At 34.6% G+C, this 16222-nt stretch overlaps 1 protein-coding gene across 3 annotated transcripts in view; it reads right to left on the minus strand.

The window, feature by feature from the left end:
* LOC134844633 (protein still life, isoform SIF type 1-like) overlaps positions 1 to 15977 on the minus strand; it is a 55671-nt gene extending 39694 nt beyond the window's left edge. The window contains exons 1-4 of one of the 3 annotated variants that reach the window (XM_063861412.1): positions 13604 to 15977; positions 5334 to 5398; positions 3724 to 5065; positions 2653 to 2860 (exon numbers count right to left, since the gene is read on the minus strand). In XM_063861412.1, coding sequence (XP_063717482.1) covers positions 2653 to 2860; positions 3724 to 5065; positions 5334 to 5398; positions 13604 to 14189 — 2201 coding nt within the window. In that variant the 5' untranslated portion in view covers positions 14190 to 15977. Of the gene's footprint in view, positions 1 to 2652; positions 2861 to 3723; positions 5066 to 5333; positions 5399 to 5481; positions 5507 to 5734; positions 5778 to 13603 lie in introns of those variants that run through there. The other 2 variants (XM_063861413.1, XM_063861414.1) reach the window with 2 other exon arrangements.
* Positions 15978 to 16222: the final 245 nt, after the last annotated feature.

Raw genomic sequence — 16222 nt, forward strand, 5'->3', positions numbered from 1 at the left:
TATTCCAGCATCAAAAAATTTTACGAACTCACATGAAACAAAAATACTGCTCACATTAGGGCAAAACGCTGATTGTTCTGTCTGCCCCTTAAAACCCAGAAATTAATTTTTCAAAAACTTTTCCAACTTTCAAAAAATATGAAACCGGAAAAAGTTTCAATAAAAATTGGGGAAAAATGACTCTTTTATAAATTTTTATTGAAAATTTAACACCCACTCAATGTGTAAAGTATGAAGTGAAGCAGCCACAAGACTGCTCATATCAAAACAAGGCCTTAATTGTTCCGGCGGTAGTCTATGTTGCGTCAAGTAAATTAAGATTCAACTTTCGTGATAATTTAATTTTAAAAAAATAATAAAAAATATTTTTTATTTATTTATAAAATATTTATAAAAATCTCAAAAATGCACAAAGGGATGTAACTTCATAGCCCTATCTATTTATGAAGAAAAGTCACAGCACTATAGAATTATGAAAATTGTCGCAGCTGAAATTTGTTTTTTTAATTTGAGCTCAAGACAAAGTTATTTTTTTAAACTTTTTTATACTCTATAATAAAAAAATTCCGTCAAAAATAGATAGATATTTAGCAGAAATGTGCGTGAAAAAAAAACATTTCAAAAGTCACCTTAAAAACACTTTTTTCGAAAGCCGGAACAACAAGGCTGGTCGTATCATCAGGGCAAAAATCCTAAAATTTTAACTGCTCTTGAGGTAATGTGGAGTTGATTGTCCTCTTGATAAAGTTCTCCAATGATAAAAAATTTTGATGTTTTTTTTTATTTTTTTTTGTGCTCTCTTCCCACAAAAAGAATCAAGTACTCAAGGTTAAAACTCATTTATTATCAGATCAACTAGCTCCACAATAGATAAGATTGTCTGCAAGAGCAAGTTGCAACCACACATTTAATAATGTGCTTAAGCTCTCAGTTTTATTGATAAGTGGATGCACATGTTCGTCCTTGTAGCTTTAGAGACTAGATCTGTATGAGCTGGCGGATATCGGTACACAGATCCGACAAAACGCAGATCATAAAAAACGCAGATCGATGTTTTTTCCAATTCTCATATAAAGTAACGAAGTTTGTTTTCTGGGTTGTTTTTCATTACGAGGCTAAACTGTGCACTATATAGGGGCTGATATTGGTGTCGCTAGGTCGCTGAAATTCAGAGACAAGTCTTTAAATTTTATTCAAGCTTTATATGGATTCCATTCACAATGTTCAAAATTGTTGTGGATTCCGCGCTCAAATACTTGTAATGTAAACTTTGTCGGCGCATTAGTTTTGTCGCTGACTCCGCAAAAAGCGAATATAGCTAGGTGTTCCGAATTCCGCAAATGTAAACGTATGCCGCAAATGTAAGCAGATGCAGCAGATTCCGCTTACATGTTGTGGATTCTGCGGATTTCGCTTACAATTAACGAATTTCGCCTACAAATTGCGAATTGCGCTTACAGTTGCGGATTCCGCAAGAGCGCAGTTTCACTATAAACATTTCTTATTTAATTGTGAATTTCACAAACTTTTCCAGATTCAGTAAAGTTCGTTGCATGCGAAAAATTGACTTTTTTGGAGCAATTTTGAGCAATACTGCGCTCTAGTTATTGATTCCCGGAATACAAAACAGCAAAGAAGATGAACGAAAACAAGCAATGTTACGTCCGTTTACGTAAAACAATCTGTTTTCGACTTGTTGCGTAATCAATTTCGGCAATAAAGGTTTCATTGAACATTTTTGAACCTTGCTTAACATAGATATTTACTCCCTGCGTTCAAATTCAAAAAGATGTTTTAACGTGCAATCATGTTTGATAAAATTCTGGGGGTTTTCAAATTTGCCATTTGATACTATAATCCTTGCCTAATTCATATGCGCTTTTAATTTTTTATCTATGATACTAAATGCGCAACGTGAACTGTTTATGGCTGTTGGGCGAGGACCCGTAACTTTTAATTGAAAATTCAATATCAAATTTTAAAATAAATAAGTTTATCAAAACTCGTGGTCGGAAGATTTGGGGCTTTCTCATGATACTATCAGTCTTATTACCGTATTAGATTTTTCTGGATTGGTAGACAATTTTTCCTCTAATTGGTTCCTTGATCATGTTCCTTAGTTTTTATTGCTTTAAAAAATAAGAAGTTCATAATTTATCTTCGTCCTCTGAAGGGCATAGTTAGATTTCTGCGAAATGGTGGGCGAATTTAAAGAAAACTTAAAGCATATACGCCTCGCGCAACTGTTAGAAAATTCGTGTCAAAAAGATCATTGATGGACACTTATTGAAGTTAAAAGCAGATTGAAAATACTTTTTGCTCTGAAACTAACAGAATCTCAAAAACATTGTCTGCATGGTTTTGTTGAAAGTTCAAGTCAGTTTTGTCGCATTCAGCAATGTATACGCTACTGATTGTTCCGACGGATCGTTTTAGTGAGGTGTACACTTTCAACTTCGGATAAGTCACGCTTGGATTAAAACTAAAAGATTGCAGTCGTGCAAACTCATCATATTAATTAATGGTGGTTAGTACTTTTTATACCTGAAAAATTAAACCACGATAAGTGTTTTTCTCTTCAACAACTAACTAATTTTAACTACACTCTTGTCAAGAAGTACTCGTATCTGTCTTGTAGTTTTTGAAACCTACCTAGGATTTGGTAGATTGACGGGGGAGGGGGTAGACGCTGAGTTCGTCATGGAAACCCCCACAACTGCATGTTGTTGTTGTTGTTGTTGTTGTTGTTGTTGTTGTTGTTGTTGTTGTTGTTGTTGCATGAGGGTCACAGCAACGGCACCCTCCGATTGGTCAGAATTGCGAACGCTCTGTTCAGATGTTGCACTTCCAGCACAGTTTCCTAAAACATGAACTGTTACATTTGATGAAACAAATTGATAGAACTTAAATGACAATTTTCACCTAAAGGTTTTAGTGTAAGTTTGCTAAACGGTTCGAAAATTCCCCTGAAAAGTGAGCGAAGTTTATACTTTTTCTACAGGTACAATTGCAAATCAAAACAAAAATAGCCGGTTCCTGTGCAAGAAGCACAGAGTGAAGAATGTTCCGACCATATTCATTAAAACTACAAATAAAAGTTCGCAAATAATTAAATTTTTTAAATTAGCGTCGTTTTTGTACGTTTTGTGATGATAAAACTATACACACGCGTAAAAAATTAAGTAAGTTAGCATAATCGCCTAATAAGGTCTTCAAAAAAAAGAACAACAAACAAAAAATGATAAAATTTTCAAAAAAAAAATTGAAATTTTTATTGTTTTTTGAACAAAATGTTTAAAAATTATATAAATTTCTTGCCAATGAAGTGCCAAATATAACTTCCAAAATATTTTCCCTATAAATTTTTTTTAGCCTAAACGACCAATTTAACAAGTGATCATCACTTTATTCGGTCGAAATTAGACGAAAAAAAAATTTTAAATCGGTTTTTCTCGTCATTGGGATTTTTATGGGAACTTTTAAATTATTTTGCGTGGAAAATAATTTACCTAACTTTGCCTAATTTTGCGTTGAAAACAAAAAAAAATAAATCACACCCGAGTACAAAGTTCCTCAACGCTTTCAATTGTCGGAACAATTAGACAGTTTTCACCAAAATCAGTGGACTAATTTTTTTCTGACGAAAACTTATGAGCAGTTATCAGGGATAGTGGCAAGGAAATTGCTTGATTTTTGAAATCAATTTTTCAATACTGGACTCACCATCAAAACCACTGTCAGTCTGACTCAAAACAGAGCTTCTCTGATTGGTCTTAATTGAAATCTCCTCGAAAGTAACGGACGAAGGTAACGCCGCAACACCTGGCGACAATTCCTCCTCAGTTTTGTTTTTCTCTTTGTCACCATTGTGACATCTAAGTGGGTCAAACTCATTCATATCTGCTTGTGACAGACGACATCTTCGAGTGGTCGGGAAAAACAACGTCTTCTGAAACTCGAAATCATCATCTGAAGGGCTATCAGCTTCTCCGATTTCCTCCAAATCAGTTTCTAGTAATGTTGGTATCCCACCGAAGTCTTGGCAGTTGTCAGGTGCCTGACTGGTATGAGTCATCAAGTCGTGGATGTCGGGCGACATCAGCACTGACTCGGTCGGAGACGAATCTTCGGAACTTACTTCACGCGGGATCTCATTGGGTCGTATAGTAAATTTATGGCCATATTGATGCACGGTGAATATTTCGGAATAGAGTGCGTCACCAGTGTTTTCATAAAATCCCTGCTGGTTCACATTTCTGGATCGAGGAGGTATCGGAGCCGGAATCACCTGCTGCTTTTGTGTTTTCATGTTTTGTGCTTTTGTGTTTTCACTTTGAGCAAATTTCTGGCCATTATTTTGGTTTCTGGCAAACTGCTGCTGCTGTTGAGGTATTACACTAGTAGGCGGCGCTGGTTCTGTGATGTCACTTGTGTATTTTAATCCGAGTGCAGAAAGAAGCTTCTCATCAGGTATATTACACTTCAATGCTGCTTCTTGGTCCAAAAGTTGCATGTTCACCCGAGCACCGCACCGGTTCATTAAAGGTCGCTTTGTTTGTGATGAGCCCGGGACAACTGTGATACTAGAGTACTGACTCTCGTCTGGCACCCGAACAGCAGTCGTGTATCCGTGGTGACCTGATGGCGTGATATGAACTTGGTGCACATCTTTGTTGTTGTGTTGCCGACCTCCTGCGACTTTCATTGGAGTCGAAGGCTGCGTCGGGCCACTTGGCGAAGATCCCATAACAGGAGACATTCCGGCAGGTCGTTTTGAAGATACAGCGTCGGTAATTGGGCGGGAAAGAGGTTTTTGAACCGGCACAATATGCGGTCGATGTTGGTTCATATTAGCCTTTTGTGAGTTGTGTTGTTGTTGGTGTGACGTGGTCGAAAAGTGTTCCATATTTGACACGCTTTTAGGCCGGTCTGCAGATGGAGTAGAAGATTTTTTGTTACTTGAGGGGTTTGAACATGTCTGTTTTTCGTGGTGCTTTTGTTGGTTACTTTGGTGCGATGCGGGTTGAAGAGGCGGGTTGTTTCTAGAGGGCACGAAATTGGGAGGCTGAAAATATTCTAAATGCAGGCTACTTTGTTCTTCACTTAGCTCAATTTGATTCTCTAGTTCAAAATCGAACTGGCTAGGAATGAAGCAAAAACAAGTTGAATCTGGAAATTTATATAAAAAGTACCACGTTTTTAATAAACAGATAAATATTTGACACAGAGGGGAGGGGTAATCTGAAGAAAAATACTTTCGTGCGATGCAACAATCAAGATACATAGAGCTTGTTCGGGCAGGGGATGAATGAGGGGGGGATGAGTTGTCTTACCGTGCAGCAGCTGAGAAATCTTAGGGCGTCTTTTTCACTCCCAAATCCCAGACCCCAGACACTACCTGTAAACAAACAAAATAAACACGTAAAAACAATCAGTCAGCTGGAACAATTAACAAAAGATAATATGAGGAAAACATCATACTTTTTCTACGAAAAGTGATACTTTCTAGCAGCAGTATCACTGCATTTTCCGAGTTTCAATTTTTTTTTTGAAAAGTCTACTTTGAAAAGTGAAATGGTCCAAATTTCAGTCAGAATACTTCAGTCGATCGCAATTATATAAAACGAACTAGTTTTAGATCTTACATCGGCAGTTTGGAAGGGTACGCTTAGATGATTTATTTAAGTGAATTAATTTGTTTTGAAAAATGTTTGAAGTTCCCAAAAATACTTACCAAATTGACATATTGGAGAAAGTGCACTAATTGAGGAAATGGTAGATCGAAATACGTTCAATCAATAGAGGGACAAAAGTAAAAAAAAACTAAACAAATATGGCGTAACTACTAAAAAAGGAAATTATTATGGTGCTATTTCACATCACATTATTTTCCCCATTGTGCTCTAGTTTTCTTGTGACATTACGTGAAAAAGGATATTTTTCTTTTTTTTTCTCTCGATGGTATGCAGATAATACATAGGAGGCTGTAAAGAAGTGTTATGTTGTATTTAAGGAAACAGCTCTGAATAATTTAGCAATCATAAAAAATTTAATGATTTCTACGCAGGTGCAACTAAACTGTAGCCATATACAATTATTCTATTCTATCCCAAATAGTGACCTGTCTTTTTAATCTCACTTTCACTATTGTTGGTGCGAATTCAGAACGGACGTTCTTTGAGACCGAAATATCTAGTCTGAGATTGAAACATTTGGTGCCTCTTTTCTTTAAGTTTCACTCTAGTTGACTACACTTTTTTTATATTACTTGATTTAAAATTGCGGTTGTTAAAAGAAACTTGTCTTTGTCAAAATTTTAAAGAAAGAAAGAAAGAAAGAATTTATTTCTCTAGTCAGCATTAAATACAACATTGAATATATTTATAATTTAAGTTAAATGATGCGACTTAGAGAGGATAGACAACGGGACCTAAAGGTCCTCCAGGGTCTACCCTTAAGTTGTTCAAACATAAAGATTTAACACTAATATTTAATGAAAAAAAAAAAAAAAACGAAATTTGAAAAAAAAAAAAAAAAAAAAAAAAAAAAAAAAAAAAAGTTTTGAAGTAGGTTTACTTCCGTAAGTTAAAATTTTTTGTTGGCGTTACTGAAAGAGCCCATCAACTTTAACTTAAGACAACCAGGTTCACGGTCGCAGGTGAGTTTTAAATAATTTTTAAGAAAAATAATTTTTTTTTTTTTTTTTTTCTTCCTCCTTTTTTTTTTTTTTTTTTTTACTAAGTGTTTAATATTTTTCGAAAAATCGTAAAAATGGCCATATCTCCTAAACTACAAGGATTTAGAGCTTCATATTTTAGCACGAGAATCGGAAGCTAGAGCAGTTGCCTGGTAGCATTTAACCAACGATAATCATTTTAAAGAAAAAAGGAAAAAGGGAAAAAGTACTACAAATCGTAGATAAGTTTTGTTAGTTCGTCGTTTTGCAACAAAAATGTATTTTTGAAATTATGGTAAAACACTTTTACTTTTGTCTCAGAAAAACTTTCAATATTTTCAGGAATTATATTTTGCAGTCTCAATAAGTTAAAAAGCTTGCAAGCACGATATCGGATAGAAAAACGTTCAAATCTTTTCTTGCAAAGAGGTTCTAATAGTAAATTGTATTTTGAGTTTCTTGTTTGTCTCTGCCGATTATTAAAAACAAACAAATTGTTAAGGAAACTCTCTGAATGAAAGGAATTAATTGAGCGCAGAACAAATTTGAGCAATTCGTATACATGCAATTCGAAAACCGATAGAAAATTGTATTTAAGAAAAATGTCATTACAGGAGTACATTTTCTTTCGAAAGAACATAAATTTAATTATTTTCTTTTGTAAAAGAAATAAACACTCCAGTGAACTTCGACTGCAGCAACCGTAAATCAGAATTCCGTATTGTATTATAGGAACAACATTACTTCTGTAGTATTCTAGTAATTGTGAAAGCGGCACGTAATGCCTCAGTTTTGATATAATACCACATTGTTTACCGAGTCTCATTTTAACATTATTAATATGAGTTTGATAAGATAACTTACAATCTATATAAATTCCTAGATATTTGCATACGGGTTTTAGTATAATGTTAGAAGAATTAAGCTTGAAGCGATAATTGGAAGCACTTTTTATATTCATTTGATTTGTTTTATCACTATTAACTATTAACTTGTTGGCGAGAAGCCAACGATCCAGCTTGCCAATATCTTCTCTAATTTGAGTTATTTGGCAACCAATTGCCGTCAGGTTGGTGTCATCTGCAAACAGTGTTACTTCAACTGATTTGCATGCTGATGGAAGGTCATTTACGTAAATTAGGAAAAGCAAAGGTCCCAGTATCGAGCCTTGAGGAACACCGCATGTTATTTTCTTCCAATCAGAGAATTGTCCATTTACTAAAACTCGTTGAGTCCGTTCAAATAAGTAGGTCTGAAACCACCGGTTACAATTTCCTCTTATACCATAAGATTCCAGTTTATTTAGTAGTATTTGATGATCGAGAGTATCAAAGGCTTTCCTAAGATCCAAGAAAAAACTATAAATTTCATTTGTATGACTTCTCATTCTTAGATTTTCTGTCAATTCAGCTACTGCATCTATTGTACTATGTTTGGTTCTAAAGCCGAATTGTTTGTTGTATAAAAGGGATAAATTTTCAAAGTAAGAATATAATCTGTTGTGCATTGCGCGTTCATAGATTTTGCTCCAAACTATTAGTAAAGAAATTAGCCGATAGTTGTTTTCATCTCGCCGCGATTTTTCTTTGTGGATTGGAACAATTTTGGCTTTACGAAGTTCGGAAGGGAAAACACCTTTAGAAAAAGACGCATTAATAAGTATTGTTAATAAAGGAGCAACAGCATTTTTAGAAGATTTGACAATTAAGTTACTGACGTAATCATCCCCAGATGTCGATTTATCGTCCAATTGAGAGATGATTTGGTGTATTTCTGGTTCTGTTACCTTAAAAAGAAACATGGAGTGATTTAATTTGGGTAAGCATGGTGGATCTATTTTAGGCAACTCTTTTTTCAAATTCTCTCCAATGTTAGTGAAGAAATCATTGAATTTGTCAGCAATATCTTTATTAGATGGATTTTCTTGGACTTGAAGGCATGAATCTAGAACAGGAATATTTGATTGGGCTAAGTTCTTACAATTTAATTCATTGAGTAACTTATATGTTTGTCTTGAGTCTCCAATGCAATGTCTAAATTTATTCATGTAATGTGTTCTTTTCTTGCATTTAACGGCGTTTTCAAACTTTTGTCTTTGTTTTTTAAAATTCACTAGGGTTTCTGGATTTTCAGGATTATTTTTCCATCTTCGATGGGCTGCATTGCGCTTATTTCGCAGATTTTTAAGATCATTGTTGAACCATGGTGGCTGAGTTTTGCTTCTTGGTGAAATTGCCTTTAGCGGAGCGAATTTGTCTAGGACATTTTCAAAGATACATTTGAATAAATTAAAAGACTCACTGGGATCTTCGGTACCCATGAGAATTTCTTCCTGTTCACTTAACACACGCTGTAATTCATTTTCAAATTCTCTACATTTTGAAGCCTTCCTCAGAAAAGATGTATCACGGAATGTTATCGATATATCTTTTTTACATTGCTTTATTGACCAATCTAAGAGGATTGGATAGTGGTCTGATATAGTTTCTTGTTCTAACACCGTGGAATTGGGATTTGCAATATTTTGATAGATGAAGTGATCTAAACAAGTTGATGTTGTTAATGATACACGAGTAGGTTCTGATGCAAAATACTCAAACCCATTCGAGTTTATAGCGTTCAGGTAATTAATGGTGAGTTGATTTTCTTGCAGTGTATTTATATTGAAATCGCCACATACAATGAAAGGGTCAGAATGTGTGCTATTATCTTCAAGAAACTGTTCAAGTTTGTCAGTAAAGAGTAACTTGTTTATTCTTGGTGGATTGTAGATGACGGCTATTTTTAATTTGTAATTGTTTTTTTCGACCTCCGCGAATAAAGCCTCTTCAAATGTGACATCTCGTTGTTTCAGTAAATTACAGTTTTTATGTACCTGAACCATCACTCCTCCTCCTCTCATGCCATTTCGATTTTGCATAAGGCATTGGTTATAACCATTTATCAGGTAAATTTTACCTTCATCTGTTTCATTTAGCCATGTTTCGCTTAAACAAATTATATCAGGTGGAGACTCAAGACTTAAAATAAGTGCTTCCAATTTTTCATAGTGTGGTTTTAAAGACATGATATTTAGGTGTAGCACAGAAAAATTAAAGAAATCCGCTTTATGACCAGATTGATTATTATAACAGGTAATTTGGGATAATTCATTATTAAGCACAATTGAGGGATTCACATTATCAGTCACGAAAACAATTCATGGTGTCATTGTAACTGTAACCAAGATCTGATGCAGCATGGAAAATATTTTGATATCTATACACTTGATCATTATTTTGGAGAGTGTATAAAATCATGCCCTCTCTGGTCCATGTTGATGCGATGCGCTTGTCAGTTTTCATAAGCTTCAGAAACTTCACTCGTGCTCTGGTGATGTCTTCAAATACTTTAACATTTTCAGTGGTGGGCTTGTCTCGCAAGGTTTTTTTTTTCCTCATAATTTCCACTTTGGCTATGCGCCTGGAGAACTTCACAATGATAGGGCGGGCTGCTACATTTTTGGCTGGTAATCGATGAGCAATTGAAATGTCGCCTTCCTCTACCTTTGCATTAATCTCCTTAGAGATGGATATAATCTTCTTGATTGTCTCTTCAGGCTGCTCTCTACTAGTTTCGTTTATTCCCAGTACTCGAATATTGTCACGTCTGTTGTATGTTTCCTGCTGTTCAGTCTCGCACAGGGTCCTTAAGGTACTTCTGAGTTCGCTGTTTTTCATTTCGTCGTTAAGCTCTTCGCAGATTTCTTTCTTAAGGTTTGCGCATTCGGCTCTTATTGCATTTCCTATGACTGTCTGCAATTCGTTCTTCAAATCAAGTTTTAGTTTTTCTAGAATTTTTGGGAGTGCTGTGTTGATGGCATTTTCGACAGCTTCTTCTATGTCAATACTCTGCTTCTTACTTTCTTGCTCGTTTAATGGACTCATAACTTCATTTGGTCTCTTCGGGTTTGATAATGATTTTGGTATCGGAGTCTGATCTTGGTATCTCAGGTTCGGTAGATTTGCTTCCTCGGATACCTCAAGCTGTTCATCATTTCCAATTGGTTGATTTGCGTTAGACATCTCTGTCTCTGAAACTATTGAATAAGTTTATCACAACAATTAGGCTCTTAAAAAGTTTTTTTTTTCTAACACAGCGACTTTTTTGGAATTAAATGCTCCCAAAGTTCTATATTTGACATTTGTGATCATTTTGCGAGAAGAAATCTCGGCTTCATGAATAAATCAAACGGCTAAGGCGGCAGTCATCTCTGTGCGGTACAGATCCGAAATCGGATCATGTGTCTTGTTTCCAAGGCATTCTTTTTGTAATTTAGGGCAACTTGACAGCTTTATTCCTCATTATTTCAATTTTATGACCAAGTTCTAACTGAAAAGTTACTGCATCGTCAAGCAATTATAAGTTTTTTCAAATCTAAACAGGAAAAGGCACCATCCAAAACTATATACGGGTCAGTTTAAGCATATTTTTTTCATCCTTAAAACCAAGGTAAAAAAGTCGCCGGTACTTCACTCAATATGCTTCAATGCTTTAAGCAATGACCACTTTTTGAGGGCAAAAAATTTATTGTAAAAAAAAACAAACTATAGGACAATTTTACAAAAAAGCTTTGGTCGATGACCAAAATAAAAGCACCGTGCAACAATTTAGAGCCCTGCGTTCAATATCAAACTTTTTTGCGTGTATTAAAACACTTTAATGAAAATTTGATGAGGGACTAGATGAGAGAAAGGTATTAAAACCTTTTTTGATTTCAAATCTTTCCTATATTTGAAACAAAAAAAGCGCATAACTTAGTCTCATCTGGCTACTCATGAAGCATGCATAAATTTTAATCAATAAAATCAGTTTAAAACATTTTTGTCGTTTAAAGTTTGGGCAAGCGAATAAATTTCTAATACTGAGAATATTTATTAGCGATTGAGCAAAATTTTTGCAAAAAGGGCTGAAAATTTTTTCTTATTATCAGAATTGGAATTTAAAAAAACTCGGTGGTTTCAAGTCAGTTTTTCAGTTTTCAATAATCGGAAATCATATAAGTAATCATATCAAGTTAACAAAACTTTAGCCTTGAACTACATAAAATTGTGGACTGTCAGCGGATTCAGATTAACCTCAACTAGAAAACTAAGTTCAAATATAAGATTGAATTCTTTTTGAATATTTCTTTCTGTTTTTAATAACAGTTAAAAGCGAAATGAAAGATTGAACAAAAAAACTTTGTAAGATATTAGGCCAAACAACCGTAGCAAGTTCCTATACAAATGGCGCAAGGCTCGGGCCAATGAAGTTTTTAAATTGATTTTTTTTTGCTACCTCAGTTTCCACATTTTAAGCTCAATTTTTGCAATCTAATTAACTTTGTTCACTGCTCACTAGCTGGCCTTGTTTGCCTAAAATTGGTGCTAAAAATAAATCTTTCAAACCAGCTTTGCTCGACGCCTGTAAAAACCAATTTTTCAAAAACATATCGAGTCGTTTGAATCAAATAGAAATAAATTAATAGAAAATTTGGTTAGATGACAATAATCATGAGTGCTTACATAGACTCTTAACACCCATGCATCATAAGATGACTTGCTTGATGACATATAAACAAAAGCGTAGCTGAAAAATCTTAAAAATATATTTGTTTAAAAAAAAGACACGGATAAAATCTATCAAAAAAATTTGTAAAATTTGTTATTCAGTGCTAATTTAAACTATCCGGACAAAATGAACAAAACTTATAAGTTCTCTTTCAGTTTTTCCATTTCCTTTTTGGGCTCTTTTTTCTTTTTTCTATTTTTTGTATTTAATTTTTGATTTGCATCGTCCGATTGGTACATTAACTGCAATGCTGACAAACTGAGCCATGAAAAACGTTTCGGTCTTCTTACTAGACCTTCTTACATACGAAGCTGCGGAATGTTTCGTTACGTCGAAAAATTTGACAGCAAACAAATTTATGAACAATCGGATCAATTGCTGACAAAAATATGTCAAAACGAACCACTTATGCATATATTCCAACAAAGACGGATATAATCTTCTAAAACTTGTTTAAATTATTTACTTTTGCTAAATAAGTGAAAAGTGTCATTTTTCTTCTAAGAAACACCAATTTTTTATTTAAAAACATTTCAATAACAATTTGTTTATTTTTTGAGATTAATTTTCTATAAATTTTGTTGGACTATTCAAGAGGCTCACTTTTATATAACTTTGTCAGCAACTGATGCGATAGTTCCGGCGTAAATTTTTATTGACTAGAAAAATCCAAGAAGGATCGGTTTCAGGATAAATGTTTGGGTCCGATTTTGTTTAATAAAATGCACGATTTTAATTTTAATGAAAATCAAACTAAATTTTGTTTTCTTCATGTTTCTTAAAACCAATCCAATTGAAAAAAAAATCGCGTTTAACATTTCAAATTGTATTCGTTTTATCATACAAACAAAACATTTGAAATAAAAGCAAAATTATTTCAAATGCGAAATTAAATGCAAAAATAACTTTTACACTTCATTTTCTCTGTTCAAAGAGCTGTTTTCCCAAATTTTCACACAATGCTTAAGCAATGTTACAGCAACCGACAGCAGCAGCAAAATAGTTGAAATGACCTCTAAGCAAGTACCACTAATAACTTTCAAGGTCTTTCTATTATGATTCCAGGTCAGAAAATGCCAAATTTTACTATAGGTCCTCAGTTTTTCCAGCAGCGTAAAAAATGTTTGATTGAATCGTTGCTAATGAGTTTCATAAGTATTCAGAAAAAAATCTACACGAAACAACGGGTTCAATATGTTAGAAAACTTTTAGATCCATAAAGCTATGAGAAACTGAGTCAAATGAAACCTTTGAGTAATAAGAAACATATGAATCAATTTACCTAATCATCGAATGAAAAGCAGTTTGTAGTCCTTTTTCTTTTTATTAACTTACGAGATCGGCGACATCTTGTCGACCTAGATACCGACTTTTGTTCCCCGGGTGCACGGGATCTGGATGAAGCAGCAACAGCGCCGCCTCTGACAGCGCGCCCCGCCGGTGTACGTTGTGGTCGCGCCTCTTGAGTGTGAACAAAATTAAAATCTCCTTCGAACCGAATCTCGTTGTTAATGGGGGTGAAAAAGTAGGGGTTGTAATCGAGGAGAGACGAAGAAAGGATAGACGGAGAGTGTAATGGGGATTGAGCGCTAGAACTATCAACAAAAGATGAAGTTCGAGAAGCTGCGGAATGTTTCAGCAGCTCCTGGTGACCTTCAAACCCCTGACGATTCTGGAACTCCTGGTGATTCTGACACTCCTCGTGATCTTCAAACTCCTGAAGATTCTGGGATTCTTGGCGATTCTGAAACCCTTGGACATTCTGAAATTCCTGGTGATTCTCAAAATTGGACTCAATTGACCTTTGGCCGTAACTTTGAATGTTTTGTGAAGCCATTTTTATTTGTTGCTGGTATTGTTCGTATGTTGGAGGCAATTTATTGTTCGTTTGGTTAACACTTCCTTTAGCCTTATCAGACATTGTCTGCGTAAATGGTACTAATTAGATCAGTTAGGTGGAGTTCAGTTGAAAACCAAGTATACAGTAAAAATTGATGTAAGCCTCGTTATCGAGGGAACGACGACTGAGGTAAACCATTGTAAGAGTAGGTGGCGTTTAGCAGTGGTTATTTTAGTTAGTGCATACGGCTTTAACAGTGTGATAAGAATTCGTGGGAAGAATTAATGGAGTTTTGAGCTTTTAGGAAGTAATTCTGGGGGACAGTGCACAGCTTTTCCAACTGCCGACCGGAAATGATGTGTGAACATAATCATGAACAGGTAAAAAGTAAAAAGAGCTAAGGACGACAAGGGCGGAGAAGAAGAACAGCAGACAACATTTGTATTCACGCTTTTTTATTCTCATATACCTTTTAGCTCAACTTTACCAATTATTATTGGAATATGAAAATCGATACTAAAGTAACATAGTGGCACAAGACCATAACAGCTAATCAACTAACACCGTAATCCAATTTTAAAAAGGAGATTAATTTGGGAAAATCACTCAAAAATGATAACTAATAAGGAATTACCGTAGCGGTCACATAGGAAGGTAAATGGCTTAAAAAACAAACTAGTTCAAAATTTTTAAAACAAAAACTGACGTTTTTGATTCTTGTCGATATTTGATTGAATACGTAACACTTGTCTGGCGGATTTTTCTTTATTCAGTGTTGGACTAAAATAGCTGTTTATTGGAAAGAAAGTTTGCATCAAGACTCCTGACGCCCCGGGCTTTATTGCTTCATTCAATAACTTTTTCATTTGAAGATAATGATTTCTATCATGAAATGATAAATTTATAAAGGAAGTACAAGAGAGTTGCATTGGCGACTAAGAAGTTTTTGCAAGTTCACCCAAAAAGCAATTCCGATATTTAAAATATTAGCCCGGATCTATCTAAACGAGGCAGACCATTTTCAGAAGAGGTAGAAAAAAGGTTCTCCTCCTTTTCAACTGGATAGTTATTATTCTATTGCAAAATACACATTTTGTTATCTTAGTGATATTTAAGTAAACAATTTGAGCTCAATTTGAGGAAAAATATCCGCATGAAAATAGGGTCAAAAGGTGGTCAAAATACGGATTTTTTGAACAAATAAACTCATCCCCGCGTTAGTAAATGTTATTCAGTATCAAAACGCACTTGCTACTAGTGTCTAAAATTTAAGAAAACAGCGACGTATTTTCAAATACCCTACAGGGCAAAATTTAAGAGAGCTTCTATATTCGATTTTAAATCCCCTTCTTTCGCCTATTTAAAAAGGGGCCGGACATATTTCAAACAAGCCATGGTAAATGGTAGAATAAAAACATAAATACGTCATAACGAAGATCGAATAACTCTACACTACACCATATGGTCCGAAGTATTGTTTAAAACGGTCGATGAAAGTGACATATTTTGAAAAGTGGCTTTGTTGATACAAAAGCGGCTGAGCAAAACAGCAAATATAAATAAAAAATAGAAAAAGGTGGGAGATATAAGGAAAATTATGACATCGTGTATTGAATTGGTGTTTTATTGGTAGTGGTTTATGCTGAAATTCAGTTTGAGATGACAAGGATTCCTTATAGTCCAAGAGGGGTCCCTAGACAAACAAAACATAACATTGGAGAATCAACCCAGAAGCCAAAAACCACACAAACAGTTTCAATTTGGTATGAAACAGTACAAATTCGGAAATAACTAAATGTCCTGGTGGTCACAGAAACGGAAAGTCAAATGTGATTAATTAAAAATTTATTTCAAAACGGAAATAAGTCGGAACAATCCCGCCTTGCCTTTCAAAAATGATTGATGAAAAAAAAAATAAAAGATAGCTGGATGATTTGAGTTTGAAACAAGTTGATTTTGCGAGGATTAGTTATAAAAGATGATTGGACATAAAAGAAACTTACCTCGGTTTGAAGGGAGTAAATTTCAAAAGTGATATCAGAAAAGATGTTTAGGTTTTTATTCGATTCTAGCTCACTTGTACGGGTTTAAGCAGCAGGATATCAAGCATTTTG

The sequence above is a fragment of the Symsagittifera roscoffensis genome, chromosome 4 (assembly GCF_963678635.1).
Source record: "Symsagittifera roscoffensis chromosome 4, txSymRosc1.1, whole genome shotgun sequence".
Classification (NCBI taxonomy): Eukaryota; Metazoa; Xenacoelomorpha; order Acoela; family Convolutidae; genus Symsagittifera; species Symsagittifera roscoffensis.